Source organism: Triturus cristatus, chromosome 2_2 (genome assembly GCF_964204655.1).
Source record: "Triturus cristatus chromosome 2_2, aTriCri1.1, whole genome shotgun sequence".
NCBI lineage: Eukaryota > Metazoa > Chordata > Amphibia > Caudata > Salamandridae > Triturus > Triturus cristatus.
In genome coordinates, this window is record NC_140582.1 from 60,622,683 (window position 1) to 60,644,194 (window position 21,512).

At 44.0% G+C, this 21,512-nt stretch overlaps 1 protein-coding gene across 4 annotated transcripts in view; it reads left to right on the forward strand.

The window, feature by feature from the left end:
- Positions 1-21,512, forward strand: part of RUFY3 (RUN and FYVE domain containing 3) — a 355,495-nt gene that overhangs the window by 270,005 nt on the left and 63,978 nt on the right. For all 4 annotated transcript variants that reach the window (XM_085640989.1, XM_085640990.1, XM_085640991.1 and 1 more), the window contains 2 exons: positions 553-672; positions 7,169-7,301. In XM_085640989.1, the coding sequence (XP_085497115.1) occupies positions 553-672; positions 7,169-7,301 (253 nt within the window). The remainder of the gene's footprint in view (positions 1-552; positions 673-7,168; positions 7,302-21,512) is intronic.

Below are 21,512 nucleotides of genomic sequence, written 5' to 3' on the forward strand. Positions count from 1 at the left end.
GAGGACCAATTAATTTTGTTTGTTTTATGTACTGTTTTATTGAGGAGCATAAAATTCCTAGGTGTACATGCCTGTGTGCAATTAGTCAGATGCACCTATTGTGAAAGAGGCGAAGAAATGCACCAAACCCAAATACTAGTACAAATATCCTGTGTTGCAATTTCCAGTTACATGTGTAAAGATTAGATGTAACTTGTATTAAAATCGGATTTGACCTAAAAAAGCAAAAAATGTGTATGTGATATTTGCAGCTAGATTTTCAAATTTATCACAATTTGGCCGTGACCTGTAAAACAAAGCTAAAAAAATGAAAATTAGACATTTTTGTTTTCTGCCTGCTTCACCACCTGTTTGTGCGGAACATTCTTTTACCTTTATTTCCTTCAAACTTTCTGTCTACCTTTTTTATACTGCTTGTTTGTCCCATGCTTTATTTGCTCTTCCCCTCTACGCCATTTCATTTGGGTTATTATTTTTTGTTGTTTAAAACTCGTTTTTCCTCCCCACCATGGCTTTTGTTTTTTATCACAAGTTCATGTGGCTCAAATCCAGATTGCGACAGGCAGAGCGAGAACGCCAGTCAGCAGAGGATGCTAACAGGCTCTTCAAGCAGGAGTTTGGGGACAAGATCGACAGCCTGCAACTACACGTGGAACAGCTCATGAAACAGCGGTGAAGACATTGTTTTATTGATTTCTTCTAGTGATAGATATGCTTCGCTGAAACAACCCGATAAAGCTTCAGGGATGGGAAGGCTGGCTGTGGTAAAAACTTGAGGGTGGAAAAGATGGGTCCGTATAAGAGTTTGTATCTTAAATGCATGTTCCTCCCTTCAAAGCATGATTTTTAGTGCCGTTTGATTAGGACAGGGTTTTCTATCTTTCATAGTGCAATGCATGATTGCGAGTAACCCCATGCTTCTTTATTCTTAAGCACTCTTAGGTGGCTTAACAGTGATAAGCAGCAATCCAGCAACAATGCATTCAAAAATAATTCAGATAAAGTGGATGATTTACTCTTAAACAAAAAATGGCAGGCTTCGAAGAAAAGTAGCGGGCCTGCAAGTTTATTTTGGCAATTGCACAAAATTGACACCTGCAGTGCTTCATCCATCAGATGATGAGGCTAATACAACTGGGGCATGTTGCATAGCAATGGCATCTAACTAGTGAATGTGAACTGTTGGTTTGATGCAAACATTTTGCCTTTTGTATTTAGGGACCAGCTCTTCACTGAATGTTACCACTAGCTGATTCTTGTCGTTCTCCTCCATTAACGCTCCATCTTTGGGGACGCATAGACTAGTTCCAGGAGCTCAGAGAGCAGCAGATCCACACAGCTTCATGCATGTCAATTGTAATTTGTAAATTATATTTATATGGTGCTTACTAGTGATTATTTCCCCTGATGAAATGTTGGATCACTTTGCGGTGAATAGCACCCTATTCTGGAACCGAAGATTAGAGTTAAATTGTTAGTGGATTAGTAATATGTGCTTCCTTTTTTCTTGTGGATTATTTGGGATAAGTTTGAAGTTGGTGCTCTCAAATTCTCCTGTGCTTAGTAGTGTTTTGAGTATGGATAAAATAATGGAAGTGAGTTGGTAGAGGGAGTTTGTGAGTAGTGAACATGTGAGCTTGTCACAACTGGATGAAAAGGAGGGGGAATTTTTAGGATGTTGTACAGAATGAATGTGCAGTGGGAAAAGGAATTAATTCTTTTTTAATAAACTTCAAGTAGGAACTGTTAATGTGGAGCTATGACCCTTTATCCTTAGGAGAAAAAACAAATAAATATCAAAAGAAGAGAATATACGTCATTGGACTTTGTGTATGGAGTACTGCCATAAGGTCTCTTGTCACTAACTAGAAGTGTGAGTAGCGGTACGCAAAGAGAGAGTTAGCATTGTTGAAAGATGCCATCGCTTTGCAAATTCTTCACTTATTGAAATGTGTTCCTGATCCATATATAGACCACCAAATGCACAGCTCGGACACCAAGTATGTCCCCATGTCACCAGCATCACTTTTAGCAACGATATCCTGTTTATAAACGCCTCAGTACATCACACCACCTTATGCATGCACTTCATTAGGTTCAATATTTTACATATCAGTCAAGTGTGCAAATTAATCTTAACATTTCTTTTCATTTTTGCTATGGCTGCTCCTAAGACTATGGAGTTTAAAAATGACCACTGGGTATCCTGCCTCTGCATGTGGAACCTGAGAAATAGGGATAAATACGTCCATCACTTCAGAAAGGATCTGTGTTGCCTGAACATATTTTCATCAGCATGTCGCAGTTTCTGGGACATGGTAGATAATGCTGGGCAAGCTTTCCTTTCTGCCTCACTTCGACTTTTGTTTATTCCTCTCCTTCCCTCGTTAGACTCTGGTGCTTGAACACCAATGATATCAGACCGTGTCGACTACATCACACTTCCAAACCCAAAGAAAGCAAAGCTCATCTGGATTTGTTGTGAGTTAGCTCGCTTTCTGCAATGAATTGAGGTCCACTGTGCTATCTTTAGATCATGTGTTTATCATTGAATGTACAAATCCGACTTTCCCACTGAAACTTATCATACCCACAGCTTTCCACTGTATTTTGATACTGGTTTGGCTCACAGATTTAAAAATTGATGCCAAAGCAACCTATCTGCCTTGTGAAACACAATTTTAAATGTTGTATGCATCTATTAACTTACCCATTAAAATGCAATCTTCTTTGCTACTTCAAAGCCTGAAGAAAAGGTTCAGAACCATGGCTGCACGTAGGGTCACTAGTATTACAATTTCCTAAGGGATGAGGCCAAAAGTGAATTACAGCCTCTGACTGAGTCTAAAGGAGAAGCCTTCGTCAAACTAACCATTTCCCATAGCATGTTCTCTTATAAAGTAGCAGGTAGGCCATGTTTTTGATTGCTTCTAATCTCATACCACAAGAGGTTGTCTGGACTCAGACATTTGCATGGGTGGGAAGGGAGCAAAATAACTCTGCCTGTTCTCTGATATGCATGCAAATGTGAGAATAGGTCACTCAGTGCAGCAGAATATATGTTTGGCAGAACTTATGTGATTCCTCAGGTCCTACTTTCTAACCTGGGCTGGCTTTTATAGGAAATCGTAAAAAAAAAGTGATCATCCATGGAGTTACTTAGCTGCTAGTAAAGATGTGGCTAAAATAGGTTTCACAATTTTCTTAACTGTAAACTAGGTATGCCTTATCAATATTGTATCCTGCATCCCTGCTTACCCTGTATAATCACAGAGCTGTTTCAGTAAGTAAAGAATATGTGTATGGTACCAAATCTCTTGTTTTGTTAACGGTTTTACTGCTAATGTTTTGTGGGTCGATGATGGACAGTTTGTCAACTACTGAGATTTACTGTAGGCATAATGCAGGCCGACTTGGTATGTTTAGCTATTCTGGCACTCACCTCTGCACTCCAAGGTTTGAAGGGATGTGTTGGATAAATGCATTAATCTGCGAGATTCATTCAAGGAGATGCAAGAGGTAGTAGCTCATGCACTTGTATGAATGTTTTGCTTCTGTGTTCAATGAAATATGAAAATGTTGGTCCTTGACTTGCATGAAAAGAACAATTAATTTAGAAAAATCATTGATATATGGGTTGCCAGAAGGGTCAACCACTGGTAATTAATACAGCTGTCAATATACACCCTGAAAGATAATTGCTCAGACTATATAAAGTATGTATACAAACTACAGCCACACGTTTTTCAGTAGAAAAAAATCATTATTTATATATATTTCTTAAAGTTGAGTACATACATGAATCGACAACTAAGGATATTACCACACAAATAAAGAAGGTTGCTCAAGGAAAAGGGAAGGTGGTGCTCGAGAGAGGAGGAGTGAAGATCAGAAGGTTTAAGGTTACACAGTGTTCCTAATTTCAGAAAGGTGCTGGTCTATGAAGAAACCAAAGCCTGTCCACAACATTTATTCAGCATCTATTTTCAATTATTTTTGAGTGCATAAGTGCAACATCCGGTTGTGGGGGACAACTTGTGGTACAGGCCCTTGTTGGGGGTGGATGTGTCGACGCTTCGACCCGTCTAATGCGTCGAGAGTGATTTGTAACCTCCGATTGTTTCAGGACAAGGGGGCGGGGAGGGGGGCAGCATGGGGATTAAGAGGATAAATTAGTGGATGCAAAGTCCAACCTTCTTTCAGGTATGACTAAATGCCCACATTTGACTATCCCTCGCTCATCCTTCCCTAAGCCAAACGTGAGCTTGGTTCTTAGTGTGTTTTTACCTTGATCCTTAGGAATGGATTCAATCACTTTCCTGCCAAACTTTTAGTTGGGTTACCCACCACCCTTGAGGACTTCACTTCTGGTTGTTCCTCCTTAGCGCACTGCACCACATAACTGCGGGTAAGTCTCTCTTCACGCGCTCCTTACACCCTTACCTGATTTAAATAATTTTGTACTGATTAGTCCTTTTTCGTTTCTTTTCTCAGACGTATTTCATTCTTGGAAATAGTTGTCGGGTCCGCCATCCCTTGGCGCCTGGATTCATTGAATTAATTAATTACTTTGGGCGCCCATAACTGGCACCAGTATTAGGTCAGTAGATAGACCTTTTCTCCCACTCCTCCAAGGTTGGAGTTTGCATCCACTAATTTATCCTCTTAATCACCAGGTTTTCCCCTCCCCCCTTGTCCTGAAGAAGACCCGCAAGCGGAGGTTACAAATCACCCTGAACGCATAAGACCGGTGGAAACGTCGACGCATCCTCCCCCAACAAGGGCCTGTACCACCAGTTGTCCCCCACAACCGATGTTGCATTTATGCACTCAAAAATAATTGAAAATAGATGCTGAATAAATGTCGTGGACAGGCTTTATGATACTGGTTTCTTCATAGACCAGCACCTTTCTGAAATTAGGAACACTGTGTAACCTTAAACCTTCTGATCTTCACTCCTTCTCTCTCGAGCACCACCTTCCCTTTTCCTTGGGCAACCTTCTTTATTTGTGTGGTAATATCCTTAGTTGTCGATTCATGTATGTTCTCAACTTTAAGAAATGTATATTAAAAAATGATTTTCTACTAAAAAACGTGTGGGTGTAGTTTGTATACATACTTTATATAGTCTGAGGAATTATCTTTCAGGGTGTATATTTTACAGCTGTATTAATTACCAGTGGTTGACCCTTCTGGCAACCCATATATCAATGATTTTTCTAAATTAATTGTTCTTTTCATGCAAGTCAAGGACCAACTTTTTCATATTACATTGTACCCAGGTCCTGTGACGCCTATTGGGTTAGCCCATTATTTTGTAATGTGCTTCTGTGTACAGACAGGAGAACTGGAATAAATGACTAAATAGAAGTCTGAGGAAAACACCCCTACTCTCAGTGACAAACAAAAGTTTCCTCGTTCTGTTTTTGCCGGAAATATTCACTGTTAGATTCTTCACGACTTGAATGTCATCTTTAAAAAAATTGAATAAACAAGCTGCCTTCTTTGCGCTTTACTTGATTAGTTTAGATTGCAAACGTAAAAAAAAAGTTGTCTCAAGAAGATCAATCAGTAAGATTCATTGTGCATTGATGATATAGCAATTGTTATATAGAAAGCTTGGAAGCTAACACATAAACTAGTCATTTGCATCAAATACCTTAAGTATTCACATACTCTAGATTGTTAAATAATTCATTTGTTTTTCTCTGTAAAGTTAAAAACAGATTTTAAAGAACAGTTACCAGTGAAAGAAAAGTAGTGCCCAAGTTGAGATTTTTGATTAGTCTGTTTTAGACAAATAGATGTCTTTGTCTGAAAATTCAGATAATGTTGGTTTCAATGTGACACCAATTCTAAGATGTTTAAAAGATCGTTGGACAATATATATTCTTCAGCTCTTTTATTAGTCCCCCAGATATTCATCTGGTTCTGTGGTTGCAATAATGTGGGCTTCATGCCACCTTTTCTTGTAGAGTTAGTTTTCAGGCACCACATGTAGGTGATAGTTAAAAGTCCTGCTTCCTGGAAGAGAGTTGTGATGCTTTTTGACCCCTCACGTCCACCTTGTTTTGCAGATCTCCTTAGGGCAGGGACATGGTGGGGATAATTTTGGGGTAATAGAGAAGAATGTTTACATAACTGTTTATATGTGTAGAAAATGTACTGTTACAAGTGGGATGGCAACCCCTTCTTCAAGACCGATCTTACTTATTTGCTAAAAGCGGACAAAGTCTGTCTCTCAATTAGCTTTTCTTGGTGCTTAGTGGATCGAAGGACCTTGGTTTTCATGATGCAGTGAACATTATCTCTGTATACACACATCCTGATGTGGGGGGGAAAAACAAGATGCTGGTTGCATATAAAGAGTTGGGGTTTAAAAGGGATTGTCAGAGAGCTTAGGTTATTAAACCAGTAGATTATCACTGTATTGTAATATCAGAATCCTGCGTCATGGTAGGAATTCTTCCTTCAGTAAACTGTTTGTAATCCAGGTTGTGGATTTGCTTATATGCCTGTCATTCCAAAACACTCCAAATTTAACGATCCATACAAAGGACCACAAGCATGGCGTCTCAGACATCCTTTGCAGTGAGATTATAAACAAATCCTCAACGTGGTTGACTAACGTGTTCTGATTGGCCCCTTTCTGCATGAGCTAAGAAACTTGTAGCAGTCCTAATCGAGTCAAACGTTTCTGCCTCTCATGAAGGGAAAACATACTGTTCATTGACAGCTGTGACTTTGCTGGCTGTTCACCAATTAAGACCTAGTCCCAACTCAGAACACAGAATTCCGGTAGAATGGGATTTCATTTATTTGCTAAATGGACATTGGCTTATAGAATAGCACAATGAAATGTTCGCTTTTTTTCTCCTGGTCTCTGAATTCCCTGCTTTTTTCCTCATTTGCACCTATCCTGAGGGAATCACAGCCATAGTGCAGATTCGGTGTTATGCAACAGGCAAGCCAGATACAGTGCTCCACGTGGATTTATAACTTGATATATGTGGCTGATCGTTATACACAATCAACCACAACCACACCGATCCCTGTCTGCCTTGTAGTGTCCAAATATTGTGTCATTTCAAATAAACTGAGTCTATGCTGTCTATTGGTTGGACAGGAAGATGGGGCTCTTAGTTTTGTTAATACTCTTCTCTGCAGATCTCATCTTGAGCTTGAATTAAGGCGGGAGAAGGAGAAGCGGTCACCTGGTCCCAACAACAGCCAACCAAGAAGAACCTCACCAGTACACAGTAGAGGTATCCAGCAACCCTACAAGAATGAACCCAAAAATGTGAGGACCTTTCAGCACCTTTGCTTTGCTCTTGTTTGTGTGCACTATTCTAGTTTATTACATACAGATTGAAGATAAATGTGTTTGGCTTTTCTCCTTCCAGTAAAGGACTCTAAGCCCAATTCTCTGACATTTAGAGCACAGAAGTGTTATCTTGGTACACAAACAACTGAAATAGCAAACATAAATGCCATATTTTGGTATTCACTGTTGATAATTATCAGTTATATGGTGGAAATGTAATTTTCACAGAGGCTTTTCCTAAAAAGTAAGTTCAGGGTTAGGGGGTGAGAACGTGTATGTTTCCACTGAAATTGTTTGGCCATTACATGTAACGTGAACGCCTACCAGTTATATCTTTGTGGGTGTTGACCAACATTTCTAATTGAGTTTCCACAGTATTTACATATTTAAAACTATTCTAAAAAAAAAGAATGGCCAGCTGTGGAAATGAGGTGACGTTCTCTCAAACATTCCCATTGATTCAGAGGAATGCAGAGTAAGAGATTTTGTCACAGGGTAAATGTTTGCCTTGTGGGGAAGAGAGGGACCTCAACAGGTGGTGTACAATGCACATGAATAAGTGTGGTGGAGAAGTGATTCTGAAAATATACGACTGTCATACGTTCACAGTCATACATAAAGATGGGATTTTTGTGACTCAACTCAAATGCGATAAACAAGTGTAAGTCTACAAATGTGAGCTACTCTTGCCATAGTCACCCTTTCCCACCTATTCTAAAACGAGGATAAGACATCGTAATTATAAATTTGTTTGTTGGTGCAAATTTTGAAATTACAAATGCAGCAGTCTTACACAGATTGAATGAACCTTGTTGGAAGGGCCCAACATTAAAGAACGTGGGAGTAACTTGGAAAATATACACAATTTATTTTCAGTCCTACACGATGCACATTGCTGAATATGTTGTGAGCACTCTGCAATAAAAAGTTAAATTACAAGACATAGCTTAAGTGTCTGGTAAATTTCATCTTCTGCAAAGCACAGATCTGATCCTTGAATGATACCTAAATACTTGACAACAACATTGAGGTGGAATTTTAAAACAACATTATCACTATAAAAGGGTTTAAAATTAACTTCAATAACTTCCCACTTTCTTGGTTACAGCAAAGCATCTTTCTTGCATTTCTAGTATTTAATTTTTTCTATTGATGGAGACTTTTAATTCTGAGCACTTAAAAGGAAGCTGGGCGTAGTCTAAATTATTTCACTATTTTGGCGAGCGCCACCAATCAGGGTCTCCTTAGCATTAAAGCCAGACCATAAGGCTAGTGTAGGGTTCTGTCAGAGGTCTAGTTCTGAGGTTTCAACAGAATCTGTATGATGCTGAGATGCAAGCAATTTAGGGGTGTATACATCTAAACGATTTTTTTCTCATCAAGTAGTAAAGACTGGCTACTTTAATTTTGAAGCTACTTTAATTTTGTGGCAGTCCCATTCTGAGTTTTTCTCCCAGAAAGAACCCAAGCACCAGAGGTTTGGCAAATATTCACTCGGGCCGTCTTCCGATCCTAAATACTAAGGGCCTGATTTATCCCGTCCGAAATATAAATCCCAATGGATATAATGGGATTTATATTTCGGGGGACGAGATATCCATCACCGTTGTGACGGAGTAACCCGTCCACCAAGATCTAAATCAGGCCCTGACTGGATACCATCATGCTTTTCCTAAAAAGGTATAAACAATTGTAGACGAGGATAAACACCCATCCCTAGCACTTTAAAAAAAAAAACTTTTAAATTTGTTTTAACGGACTTGCAGCAACAAACAAAGTGCACTAGGTTTATATCAATAGTTGTGCAGCAATCGCCAGAAAGTGCACTCTAACAATTGAAAAGATTAAAACAAAAAATGAAATTCACATGTAGTCTACATTTCTAAATATTGCATAAAATATCCAGGAACTGTGGAGGGAAGGTAATCTGGAGGGTGCAGCAAATCTGGACAGTTCCCACTACATGTCCATATCCTCACTTACTTTGGCATGAGTTCTAATTTTGAGAATATGTACTGCCTCTGCTACAATCCTTTCCAACATTCCTTTACGCCTCATATTCACCCGAGGGCCAGCTACTTGTAGCCAATGTGCAGCAGTTCTCTTGTGAGCAAGTAAAAGGAAAAGAACAGCAAACTTGTATCCTATTTTCATTTTAGGTAGCTTTGAATTCAGACTAAGAACACATAGCTTAATATATTCAGTAAGATTTGAAGAATATGAACCACTGCTCACTATACAGCAATCTGGCAACAAGACATCCCCATGTGTCTGTACATACTCCCATCTATCGGACATCTCGATCAGGCTTTCATACGTCAAGGATAAATATTGTGTTACACACTAGGTGTGATAAACTATTTTTATGAATTTGTAATGCATCAGTTAAACATAACATTTCTGATGGATACTTCGAACTCCATATTCCTCGGTTCTAGAATATCCCCAGGCACCAGAATGGATCTGGAAGATTTAAACAGCTTTTCTCCCTCATGCCAGTAGGTGGTGTTGTGCAGCTCCGCACTAACTTCATTTTGCTCCGGAAGAGACAAACTGAGCCACATATAAACACCACTTTAGTGTGCAAATTTCAGTTCCTTGGTTTCTGTGCCTTTGGACATGGATCCAGAGCTCTTCTTCCTTTTTTTCCTTTGTTAGCTGACAAGAGTTTTTCACACAGGAGTGTGCAAGGGAACCATTGCCCTTCCAAAGACTACCATCCCCACAAGGTGTGTATTTGGTGTTTGAGTTTGGGATCCGACTCCAAATCTAGCCAAAATGGTGTCCACATGAACCCGAAGGAGATTCAGGATCAAGAAGCAAAGCTGTTAATGGCGCCGGGACACCTCTATCGGAGGTAGCTGTTTGCGCTCTATAAATAGCTGTATTATTATTATTATTATTATTATTATTATTATTATTATTATTATTAGTGAAACACCGGAGAAAACTTGCAAATTCTGTTCGAAGTCCAGAAAGCAGACTCGTTTCGGCGACATGTCCTCATCACAGTCGAAGTCTTTTTGCAAGCCTAAATTGAAGTCAAAGAGGAAATACAAGAAAGCCAAGCATAACTCGTCCCGATCCCACCACTCTTTGTATCCAGAGAAGGTGCAAGGATGTTGTCATGCCACTCTGTCTCTCTCCCTTTCCACATAGTAGCTTATTGTGTAGTTGATACCGATGCACCCTGAATTTCTCAGGCCATCATTGACTTTGCTGCAAATTGAGGTCTTTAGGGAGACCATGCTGTGCATCTTTTTTTTTTTTTTTTTTTTTTTTTTGAAAAACCTTTATTGACGTTTCAATCACTTACACGTATGGGCCTACAACCCCCCGGGGCCGGCCGCTAAGCAATCAGAACAATAAAAGCACATGTAAACACAGGCGGCACCTCGGAGAGCAAAGTCTACAATACAGTATAGTCCGGCCAATGAGCCGCTCAGGTAGGACACCAGGAGAGAAAGGGTTTTTCATTTTATAATAAAACAAAACAGTAGGATCAGGTGCCAAACAGTTTCCCAACAGCGATAAGGGGCAAGGATAAGAGACGCAAGCAGCAAGCAGCAATACATGGAATCAGTGGCGCAAACACGGGAAAGTACGGATGGGGAGCAATATCAAAGATAGTGGCGCCTACAGGTCCCCGTACCTAAAGCCCAGCGAACCCCCCGGAAACTGTGGCACACATTAAGAGCAAGCGATTCACAATAAGAGAGGTGTACCGCGCTGATCCCAGAAAAACAAGCAAAAAGAAACAGAGAAGAAAAAGGAGGCCATGGAAAAGGAGATAAAGACTAAAGAGTCCCCTCCCCCATCCCCCCACCCTGCACCTCTGCGAATGAGTATGGCCCCACCCCCCAGCAGTGTGCCTGTCGCCCTGGAACTAGACCCGAAATATAGAAGAGACAGGGAAAAAAGGAGTAAGAAAGTGCCCCCCCAGACGGGGGGGCGGAGGGAATGTAATAAACTGGAGGAGGGCCTTCAAAACATACCCCCGGCTTCTCCCTCCCGCACGGTGAAGTCTCCCCACAGCAAACAATTAGCAGCACCAGGTTGATCATATCAAAAAAGGAGGGGGGGAGTGGGGAGCATTATGCACCAACTATGCGAATAACCATGAGAGCACGCAACCATGAGTCCGCCTGTCTACTAGGTGACCACTCCCGAAGGATCAGCCTCAGCCTTGACCGCTCTTTGCGATTCTGCCCATGCCTGCCCCTCGACCCAGCACCATGTCCGATGTCCCAAGGTACCGGAGTGTCCAAAAACAGTCGGGAAGCGACGCACACAGGTGGGGTGGAAGTCTCTGAGCATCAGCACGGACCGCTTCATGGGGGGGCGTCTTTTCCAGTGCCGCCCCAGGATCTGCACTGCACACAAGGTCCAGACAGGCAGAAACAGTCAAATGAGACACACGTTGCTGGAATCGTCCCAGGGCCGCCGGAGATTGCGCACGGGACAAGGCCACCATCTTCCGCTCAGGTCCAATACCTCCGGAGCAGATCAAGCCCACAGTTAGCCGACCACACGGTAGCATACTGTCCGGAGTGTCCGGCTGTACACTAATCGCGGGGGGGGCCGCAACATCTTCCTCCTGTGTGCAGGGTGGAAAGCCACTGTGTACTTGTGGACCAGCATGCCGCCACTGTCCCAACGCTGATACCACACCATCTAGCTTCCTCCCCAGGACCCCGGCGCCATGAGCCAAGGAGTAATGAAGGGCACCAAGGGCCTCCAGGAGGTCGCCGTACCCCAGAGCAGCTCTCTCCGATCGCTCTGCCACACTCCCGACCGTCACACACCCCCAGTCCCGCTGCGTCCCGGCGGACAGGATGGTAGGCTGCATAGTGACAAAATGGCCGCTGGGAAGGCCCGACTCGTATTGGGGCCAGGACCCCGGGACCAACGCCTCAAGGTCCACGTCGCTGAAAACAGGGATCCTGGGGGAGGAACAGATTCAACCGTTGCGCGGTCACGGGCAATAGTCGTCTCCGCCACGGACCAGCTCCCGCAAAAAGCCGGGAGCAGCCCGCAAGGATCAGGCCGAACCAGGGACGGCGTCCGGGCAGCTCACCGTCAAAGGCAGGGGCAAACACCACAGAATCCGAGAATTGCACACCCGGGCATGTCCTCGGTCCGCAGCGCTCAGCAGGGGGGGAGCGACCACAGCAAAATGCAGGCCGAAGGGAGCACCACTCCGGCGGACAGACTCCACCCAGTCACCACAGGCCGCTGTTGTTAAACTGCCGCCCGGCCAAGGCGTCCACTCGAGGTCCCGGCTTCGGGACCGCACGGGCCGCAAAGTTCAATCGCTGATTTCTCCGGCGGTACTGCAGTCAGAAACCTCAGGGTCACACGATCGGTTGCCACTTTCGTTTACGAACACGATCTCGTAGCGCAGAATAAGGATCTCATGCAGGATATCCGTGCGGGATGCGGAGGTTCACGGAGCCGGGAACCTACGCTGCCGTCCCGGTCGCCATCTTGGCTCCTCCCCCCATGCTGTGCATCTTTGCCACTCTTCCGGTTCTTTCCGACTTGCCTTCGGGCACCAAGAATCTGCTGCATCCTCCAGTCGGGTTACCACCGGTGGATTAGTCTGATGTGCCGACTTGGGTTCTGCAACGACCTATGTGCTGACTTACATTCTGGCACCAATATTTGGACCAGTTCCTTTGACATCGATGCTGGCACCAAACTTGCTTGCGACAGAGAAGGACCTTCCACCTATAGTGGAGTCCAACTCTGAAGCAAACTCATCCTGACCTTAATCAAGGCCTCTCCCCAAAACAATTTTGGCGCATCTGGTCCCCATTCAGTGTGACTATGATAGAACATTGCTTTAACCATATAGGCTCTGGTGCTCCATATATATCCTACTACCCAGTTGCTTACCCTCCAGCTGGGCTAGAAGAGAGGACATCCTTTTCTATTGTGATTAGGCATTCAGCTGAGGTCCTTCACTTCAAGCTCCCCTCTGTGGACGTCAACACGAATACACTGACAGAGGTACTTAAGCCTGGGCAAACTTCTTTAAAACCTCTTCTACCCTTTAATAAAACCCTCAAACACACTGTTTGGCACAGACTGGCATAAATTTCAGATGTAACATCCTACTGCGAAGAGTCTGCTGGACCAGGTTTCCACCTGCACGTGAACCAATATGTATTTCCAACAACTTCACTGGACAGAAAATCTAGGAGGAATGAGTCATTCAGAAAATGGGTGTTCTGGTTGGCCAGCATTGCCTTGAGGTTGGTCAGCACTATCTATCTGATAGACATCTAGCCACAGATGCCTTATCTTAGAATCCTTCTTAGGCGCCTGACTGAATCTGGACTTTTTTTCATCAGTACATCTGCGCATTGGTAGAGGGCATTGAGCGACTCGGCAGTGATGTCATCTCCCAGATATGACGTCCTCGGAGTCCATTTAAGTCCTCCCCCGATACTTCTTTTCCATGCTAACACACGGATTTGCATTGCTCTTCTTCCACCCATTTTCGGCCTACTTGTTGTTTTTTCATCGACAGAGCAGTGTGCCTTTTTCTTGAAACCTTGTGAGTCCTGTGGATGACAAATGTCCGCCATGGGTCCTCACTTGGTTTGCATGTGGTGTCTGGGTGAGCACCACGGCTCCAACGAGTGAACTTTTGTCAATAGCTCCGGCTGAAAGCTTGCAGGGAATGTCACACGAAGCTGCTGGCGGCACTAATGACAGTCTTTAAAGTCTTCTCATCATACTCAGTCCCCTAAGTGCTCTAGGGACCGACCTCGTGCCATTTCTAGGAGCTGTTCCTGCAGGCGGCATTCTCCTTCAACATCTGAAGGTAAGTCTCAGCGCTCTTTATTCTCAATCTCTTCTTTCTGTTCTTCGGTCATCACCTCCCTCTGGAGTGCCCTCTGCCCCCCCCCCCCTGCCGAAGTGCATGAGGTGATACCTGTGACTCCACCAGCGGGTTCTCCCTCTGCTTCAGGTCTGCCTCTTGTGTCTGACTTCTCCTTGGCACTGGCGCACAGCCCATTGCGGCTCCCACCTTCGGCTCCTGCTTCTGGTCTGCTGACTCCAATTTCAGCGTCGAGCTCTGGTCTGCAGACTTCCGTAGTGGTGCAGTCGATACCCATCAACGTTCATTCCAACATCAAGGCTTTGGATGCGGCGTCGATGGAGCTGACCATCCCGCGTTTTTCCCCTCTGGTTTTTCCTACTGAGAACCACTGCTATGGAAGTACTACAGATGGTGTGGCCCCTCCTTTTCCGGACATGGTACCAACCCCTATACAGTCTAGCTGGTTACTTGACTTGGGTGACACCAGTGGCTTACAATCTTTACCAGTCTCCAACCTCCTGTCTCCTCCTGGTTTGGCTACAGAGGTGAGTTCCGCACTGACAGACATGCTCAATCGAGCTTCAGTTGTCCTGGATTTGCACCTCTCTTCGGTGGAATTGTCCACAGTCCCCTTAATTGTGTTCTACACCCTGCTCAGTCTAATGTTATGCCTGTACTTCCTTCTAGGGACTGTCTTTCGGATATCCTGTTGGGTGCTTGAACTAAACCTGAAACAGGGCTCCCTGTGGATCTCTCTATTTCTCACAGGCATCTACTTGCATATCCCTCTACTAAAAGCTTTTGGTGCAGGCTGCTTTATCCATGAAAAATATTGATTTTTCTTCCCCCTATCCCTCCGGAAAGGGAGGCCAGGAAATTTGATGCTTTTGGTAGGCGTATTTTCTCCTCTTCTAGCATGGCTTTGCGCTTTCTGAACACTTCTTGTGTACTCAACCGCTTCTTTCACACCTTATGGGACTCAGTGGAGCCCTCTTGCCCTCCCTCCAGAGGAAGCCTAGAATGCTCTTGTTCCTCTGGTACAAGATAAGCAATAAGCTGCCACACTTAACGTCCGCTGTGGTCTGGATACGATTGTTGGTCAGGCTATTGTCCATTGCTCTACGTCGGCTCACATTGTTGCTTACTTCCAGGTTTTAGAAGGCTGTGCAAACTAGTTTGATATGCCTTTTGATAAAGCCTCCCTTTTTGGTGCGCACGCCAACTTGGCTTTATGCCGGTTCAGGGACATTCATGGTGGTATGGAGTCTTAACTCTGTTGTACTAGGGTTGTCGGGGACAGTTTCTTTCCCCTTGTTTTGACTCTTGTCCACCTCCATAGGGCAGAGTACTTTCTCGCTGCCAGGGTTACACCTAGTGTAATGTTCCTGCTTTCTACTCATTTATGCTGTCCGTGACCGGTTTCCTTTCCAGCAATCTGGACCACATCTTACTTTGTGGTCTCGTGAGTGTCTGTTCTTGCAGCTTCTTCTTCCCGCTTGATTTTTCCTACCCGATTACTTACTCTGTGGCGGGTATTCTGATTATGTTGTGCTGATGCACTATAGCCTTGTTCCCTGTTTTCGGGGACCTTATTTTGTAGGCCTTAGAGTCATTTTGTGAGCTATCTATGAACTTAGTTAAGGGACTTCGTCTTCATCTTTTCTTTGCCCCTCCAGATGGGCGACACTGGTACCACAAGCAGGCACACTCTTAGCTTGGTTTACTTTTGTTCCGGTTTTCAACCCTCTTTTGTTTGGACCTTCTCTTTGTTCGGTTGTATTCTGTGGGACACATGGATTTTCTCCTACTCCTATTGTGTTCCTATTGGTTCGGGTCTGGGTTCCACAACTCCGCCTCCCTATGCCTTGTGGTATCTGCATCTTTTTGCGTAGGGCACTGCTTTCTTGTGTACGCCCTTTTCTACTTAATCGTGCTCCTGATGCTGTTGATCTTCAGCAGTCTGGTGTTCTTGTATGTTTTTTTTTTTTTGGTACCCTTTTTGTGTTCTAGCTACCTCCTTGGGGTACAGCTGCTGCTGTTGCCTCCTGCAGGGGCTTTAATACATATCTCCCATCAGACCGTGGGGTGGCTGTTGTTTCTGCTGCTCTTTCATTTCTCTTCACCTGGGACAACAGTCTTCTTGATTCTTTGGATTCTTGTTTGGTGTCCTTCTTTTACAAGAGGCTAGGTTTCCCGTTCTTTCCTGTATCCTCCTCTTTCCAGTCCCACCTTCGTGGCATTCCCCTTTTTTTATGGGAGAGGTTCCATTTACCCCCTTCTTTGCTAGGGGTATTTCATTTCTTTTTCTTGAGGCATATCCTACCGTTCCTCAGGTTTCTATGAAGCATGGGTCAGGTGTCTTACCTGTTTCTCCTGCTTACATAAGTTGGACAATGTGTGATTGTCATAATCAACTATCTGTTGCCCTTAGCTCCGCCAGCCCTTCGTTTCCCTTGGCGGTCTTCTTCTCCTTCTTCTGTTTCATGGTGGACTTTCTACATGCTGTTTATTCTTTGCTTCTCCTGCTGCTGCTGTCTGGCATCCTTCCTCAATTGGTGGCGCTGGTTCGTGGATAGTTGGCCTTGTTTTTCTGTAGTAGGCGATGCCTTACACTTCTTACTCTTATGTGGCACTCTGTTGTGGTTTCCCAGCTTTGTCTTTCTGTCTCCACCTCATGATAGTAAGATGTATTCTGTCTTTTCTTGGTTACCTCTATTCTTGGAGTGTCCCTCGTTCCTCCACTTCTTGTCTTCTCGCTCACTGGTGGAGGACGTGGGTTACCTTTGGAGGAGTGGATTTACTTTTACTGTACCCTGAATGACTTGTGTCTTCACAGGAATATCTGTTTTTATATGCATGCTTATCCTTGTATACATTTATCTTCGGATGTCTCAGCATGTACAAACCTATCTCTTGCATAGATTTCTTGTACATGTCTTTTACTTCAGGTATATGTATATATGTGGGTGTTTTTCACATATGGTCTCTCAACCTGGCAATCTGGCTCGAACTACGGTACCTCAGCCTTTCATCTGAATGCATGAGCATTCTCAAGGAAGCACTGACCTACCACTCGGGCCTGCTATGCTACCAAGTGGAAGAGAGTTTTCTACCATTGTCACTCTAACAATATTGATCCTTTTGAATCCATATTGCAGGTCATTGTCGGGTACTTACTTCTCTTACAGGTTTCAGGACTATCCTTCACCTCCATACGACTACACTTGGCCACTGGGGCTGCCTACCTTCAGAAAAGACAACTCTTGAGGATTCTTGACATTAAAACTTTCATCAGGGTCTCAATGTGTAAATCCTTATTGGGTCCCACTAGCCCTGGCATGGAATATCAACATTGGACGCACAAGAGTCCTCCGTTTGAGCCCCTCCTCTCCTGACCCCTTCAGTTCCTCACCTGGAAGGTGCTATTTCTGGTTGCTACCATTTCACTCAGGCATGTCAGTAAGCTACAGGCCTTAACCTGAAAGAACCTTTCTTCCAAGTTCATGGGGATAGGGTTGTTCTTCGCACCAACCCCAAATTCCTCCCTAAGGTGGTCTCTCAATTCCAACTTAACCAATCCATTGAACTTCCTGTCTTTTTCCCACAACCTGATGCAGTTGCGCAACAGGCTCTCCATACTTTGCATGTAAAAGGAGCCCTCATGTTCTACGTTGACTGAACCAAACCATTTAGTAAGAAACAACAACTCTTTGTTGCTTTCTTCAAACCCCATGAAGGGAGGGCTCTATCCAGGTCAGGCATTGCCAGATGGATTGTTGGATACATCCAGCCATGCTATGCTAAAGCTAAGAGGACTCTGCCCACTCTCCCTAGAGCCCACTCCACTCGTAAAAAAGGAGTCTCTATGGCCTTCCTGGGGAACATCCCAATAGCTGACATATGCCGAGCAGCTACTTGGTCCACATCACACACTTTCACAGAACATTGTGTGGATGTGCTCGCCCGCCAACAAGCTAATGTTGGTCAGGCAAAGCTCAGTACACTTTTCCAATCTGCTGCAACACCCACAGTCTAGCCACTACCTTTTGGGAGGACTACTTTACATGTTTATCTACACCCACACATGCCTAAAACGGAAAATGTTACCCTGTTAGCATGTGTGCGGCATGTAGTGCTGTAGATTCAGATGCGCCCAGCCTCCGCCCTGGACGCCTGTGGCTGTTGCAGTGTCGTACGATCTCCTTTCCCTCTTTTCGATTGCACATCTCGCTATACATCGCTTTGCTTCACATTCCATCCTCACCCTCCATGCGATAAACAATCTTACAATAGAGCCGATGACCATGCGCTTTAACAGCAGGAGTCACGGTATCTCATTACTTGAAAGACTTCTTCGAAGAAAAACAACTTGCAGACATCCAGGCCCAACACTAGATGGCAGGAGTATGCACAGCATGAGACTCCACAGTACTACATGTCACAAACAGATGCTTATATAGTAAACAGCATTTTCCTTTTCTAAGGTAACTTTTTAACACCTGCAACAGGAGACCCACTGGGTGACTTGCACATTTCAAGAAAGCCTTACAAAACATGCATTCTTAATAAACATATTTATATTTGAGCCATTTTATTTAGCATACACAAGTCAAGTGGGCCAGAGTGCTTTACATAGAAGCATTGACCTGGCATAAGCTGTATGACGTATAAGGAGTAAAGTACAAAGGAAGGTCACATGATAAAAGCATTATGAGTTATAAGCAGCGAAGTACAAATTAATTGGCACGTAAGAATGCAGTTGTAAGAACAGTTGAATAGTACAATTCAGTATGCAGTCTATATACATACATATTTGAGGGATGTGTGCTGTAGATACACATGCTTTGCATACTCCTCCCAACTAGTGTTGGGTACAGATGTTTGCATGTTGTTTTTCTTCAAAGAAGTCTTTCCTAGTCACAAGGTAGGATGACTCCTCCTTTCGGTGATAGTGTGCATGTGCATCAACTCCATTTTTAGATTGTTTTTTTCCGCCATCGGGTTCGGACCTGTATTGCTGTGCGCTGGTTCGAAACTGTTCTTTGGGTTCCCCTCGGTGCGCAATACTCTCTACTCTCAATGGTATTGTTTTGCATGCGTTTCCCACTTCTCCGCGTATCATTTTGTCAACGACATCTACTTTTCGATCGCAAAGCTTTGTGGACTCCCTTCGGGCCAAACCGCGTTGTTCCAGCTCTCCGTCGATGGAACGTACACCGTTTGAATTCTGTCCTCAGTGCCACGCAAAGTATCTGCGCACTGACTCACACCAGGTGTGTAACTTGTGCTTGTCTCCGGAGCACAAAGAAGACTGCAATACTTGCAGGTTGTTTCGGTCGATGAAAACTCTTCGCTATCGTCAGGCTTGACGCCAAGAGATGCAGCATCAAAGCATTGAAGTCATTCCGGATATCTTCAGTGAAGAGTCTGAGCAAGAAGATATTGGTGTATCAGCGACGGAGGAGGCCTGCCTTCCGGCTCGGCTCTAAAACACACAGTCGAGCCTTCTGGCTCGGGACCGAGTCGAGACAAACCCTCTTTGGAGCTGTAACTCTCCGGTTCCAAGTCGAAATCCGGCTCGATGCCGAAATCCTCCATGCCAAAATATAAACCACCTTCGGAGCTGAAATCTTCTGCACCCAAAGGCCGGGCCATATCGGCACTGAAAACACCAGCACCAAAAGATGTCCCTTTGGATTCAGATTTAGACATTGGGATCCATTTTAGGTGGAGCAAACAGAAGAAACTTTAAATTAACCCAGAAACTGGTCATATCCATACCAAGCTACTTAGTGAGCACAAGCTTCCTTATGAGGACACTCATTACAAGATCCCTCTAAAAGAGAAGCCCGTTCGTACCAGTCATTTTCATCCACCGCCATCATCTCCTCCACCACCCTCGTCTCTGACTTTAAATACTTTTCCCGTCACACCTCAGGATTATCCACAATCACACCATGAAGGGGACGATATTGATGAAGGGGACACGCATTTACCAGTAGATTAATGGAAGGATTACACAATTGACCCTCCATTAGAGAATGATCCAGACCTTTACCCTGCCAAGCCATCTCCACCTGATGGCAATGTATTGTATCAGGAACTCATTGCCAGGGCTGCAGAATACCATGGGGTGGTACTACACAAAGAATCCCAAGAAGATGATTTTTTGTTTGAGACATTAGGATCCATACATAGGTCAACACAAACACTCCCTATGCTTAAGGGTATGATGAGACACACTTGCAAAATTTTTAAAGATCCTGTGCGTGCGCATATCTGGACTCATAGAGTCAACAAAAATATAAAGCCTCCCCAACAGATCCAATATTTATTAAGGCCCAGTTGGCATTAGACTCACTGGTAGTGTTCCCAAACCTCAGGTTGACGCTCCTCCCCAGACAAAGAATCTAAGCTAATAGACGTTTCTGGCAAACGCATAACAGCTCAAGCTGCCAATCACTGGCGCATTGCAAACACGCAGGGCCTTTTGGCCAAATATGACAGGGCACACTGGGGTGAAATGGAGCAATTGCTCCAATATCTACCAGATGAGCATAAGGCAAAAGCACACGATTTGGTAAATGAGGGAAAGCTAATTTCCAATTTGTCAATAAGATGTGCTCTAGATGCTGCTGATACCACAGCTAGAGAGGTCAACACTAACATCTTACTCAGAAGACATGCTTGGTTAAGGATTTCCAGATTTAAGCCCGAAGTCCAACAATTTATTTTAAATACACCATTTGATAAACAACATCTTTTTGGTCCTGAGGTCACTCAGGCGCTTGGAAAAAATAAAAAAGGACACTGAAGTCGCTAAGTCCATGGGAGCTCTCCAGTCTCCTTCAAACAGAGGGTCCTTTTGTCGCTCATCTCACCCAGCAGGGTCTAAAACCACATCCTCAGACCAGAATACTCCTCTTACAAAGGTAATAACCATCCTCTTTCTCAAGAGGCTTCTTTCGAGGAGGATATAGAGGAAACCACTCCAAAGGCAGGGGTAAGGGCACCAAACCCCGTAACTCCTGTTTCCCCTACATCCCTACGCTTCCCTCCAACTATACCACACCTGTTGCAGGAAGACTTCACAGTTTCTCTCCATTTGGCAATCTATAACAACCGACAAATGGGTGATCTGAATTATCCAACATGGTTATTGCCTGGAGCTTACCACCAATCCTCCAAACATTCCGCCTCGCTCTCACAAATTGTCTCCAGACAACTTGCAGTTGCTCTAACAGGAAATGCAATCTCTCTTATTAAAAAAAGAGCCATAGAACCAGTTCCATTACAGTACCAAGGTTCAGGGGTTTACACTCTGTATTTACTATTTCCCAAAAAGGACAGCTCCT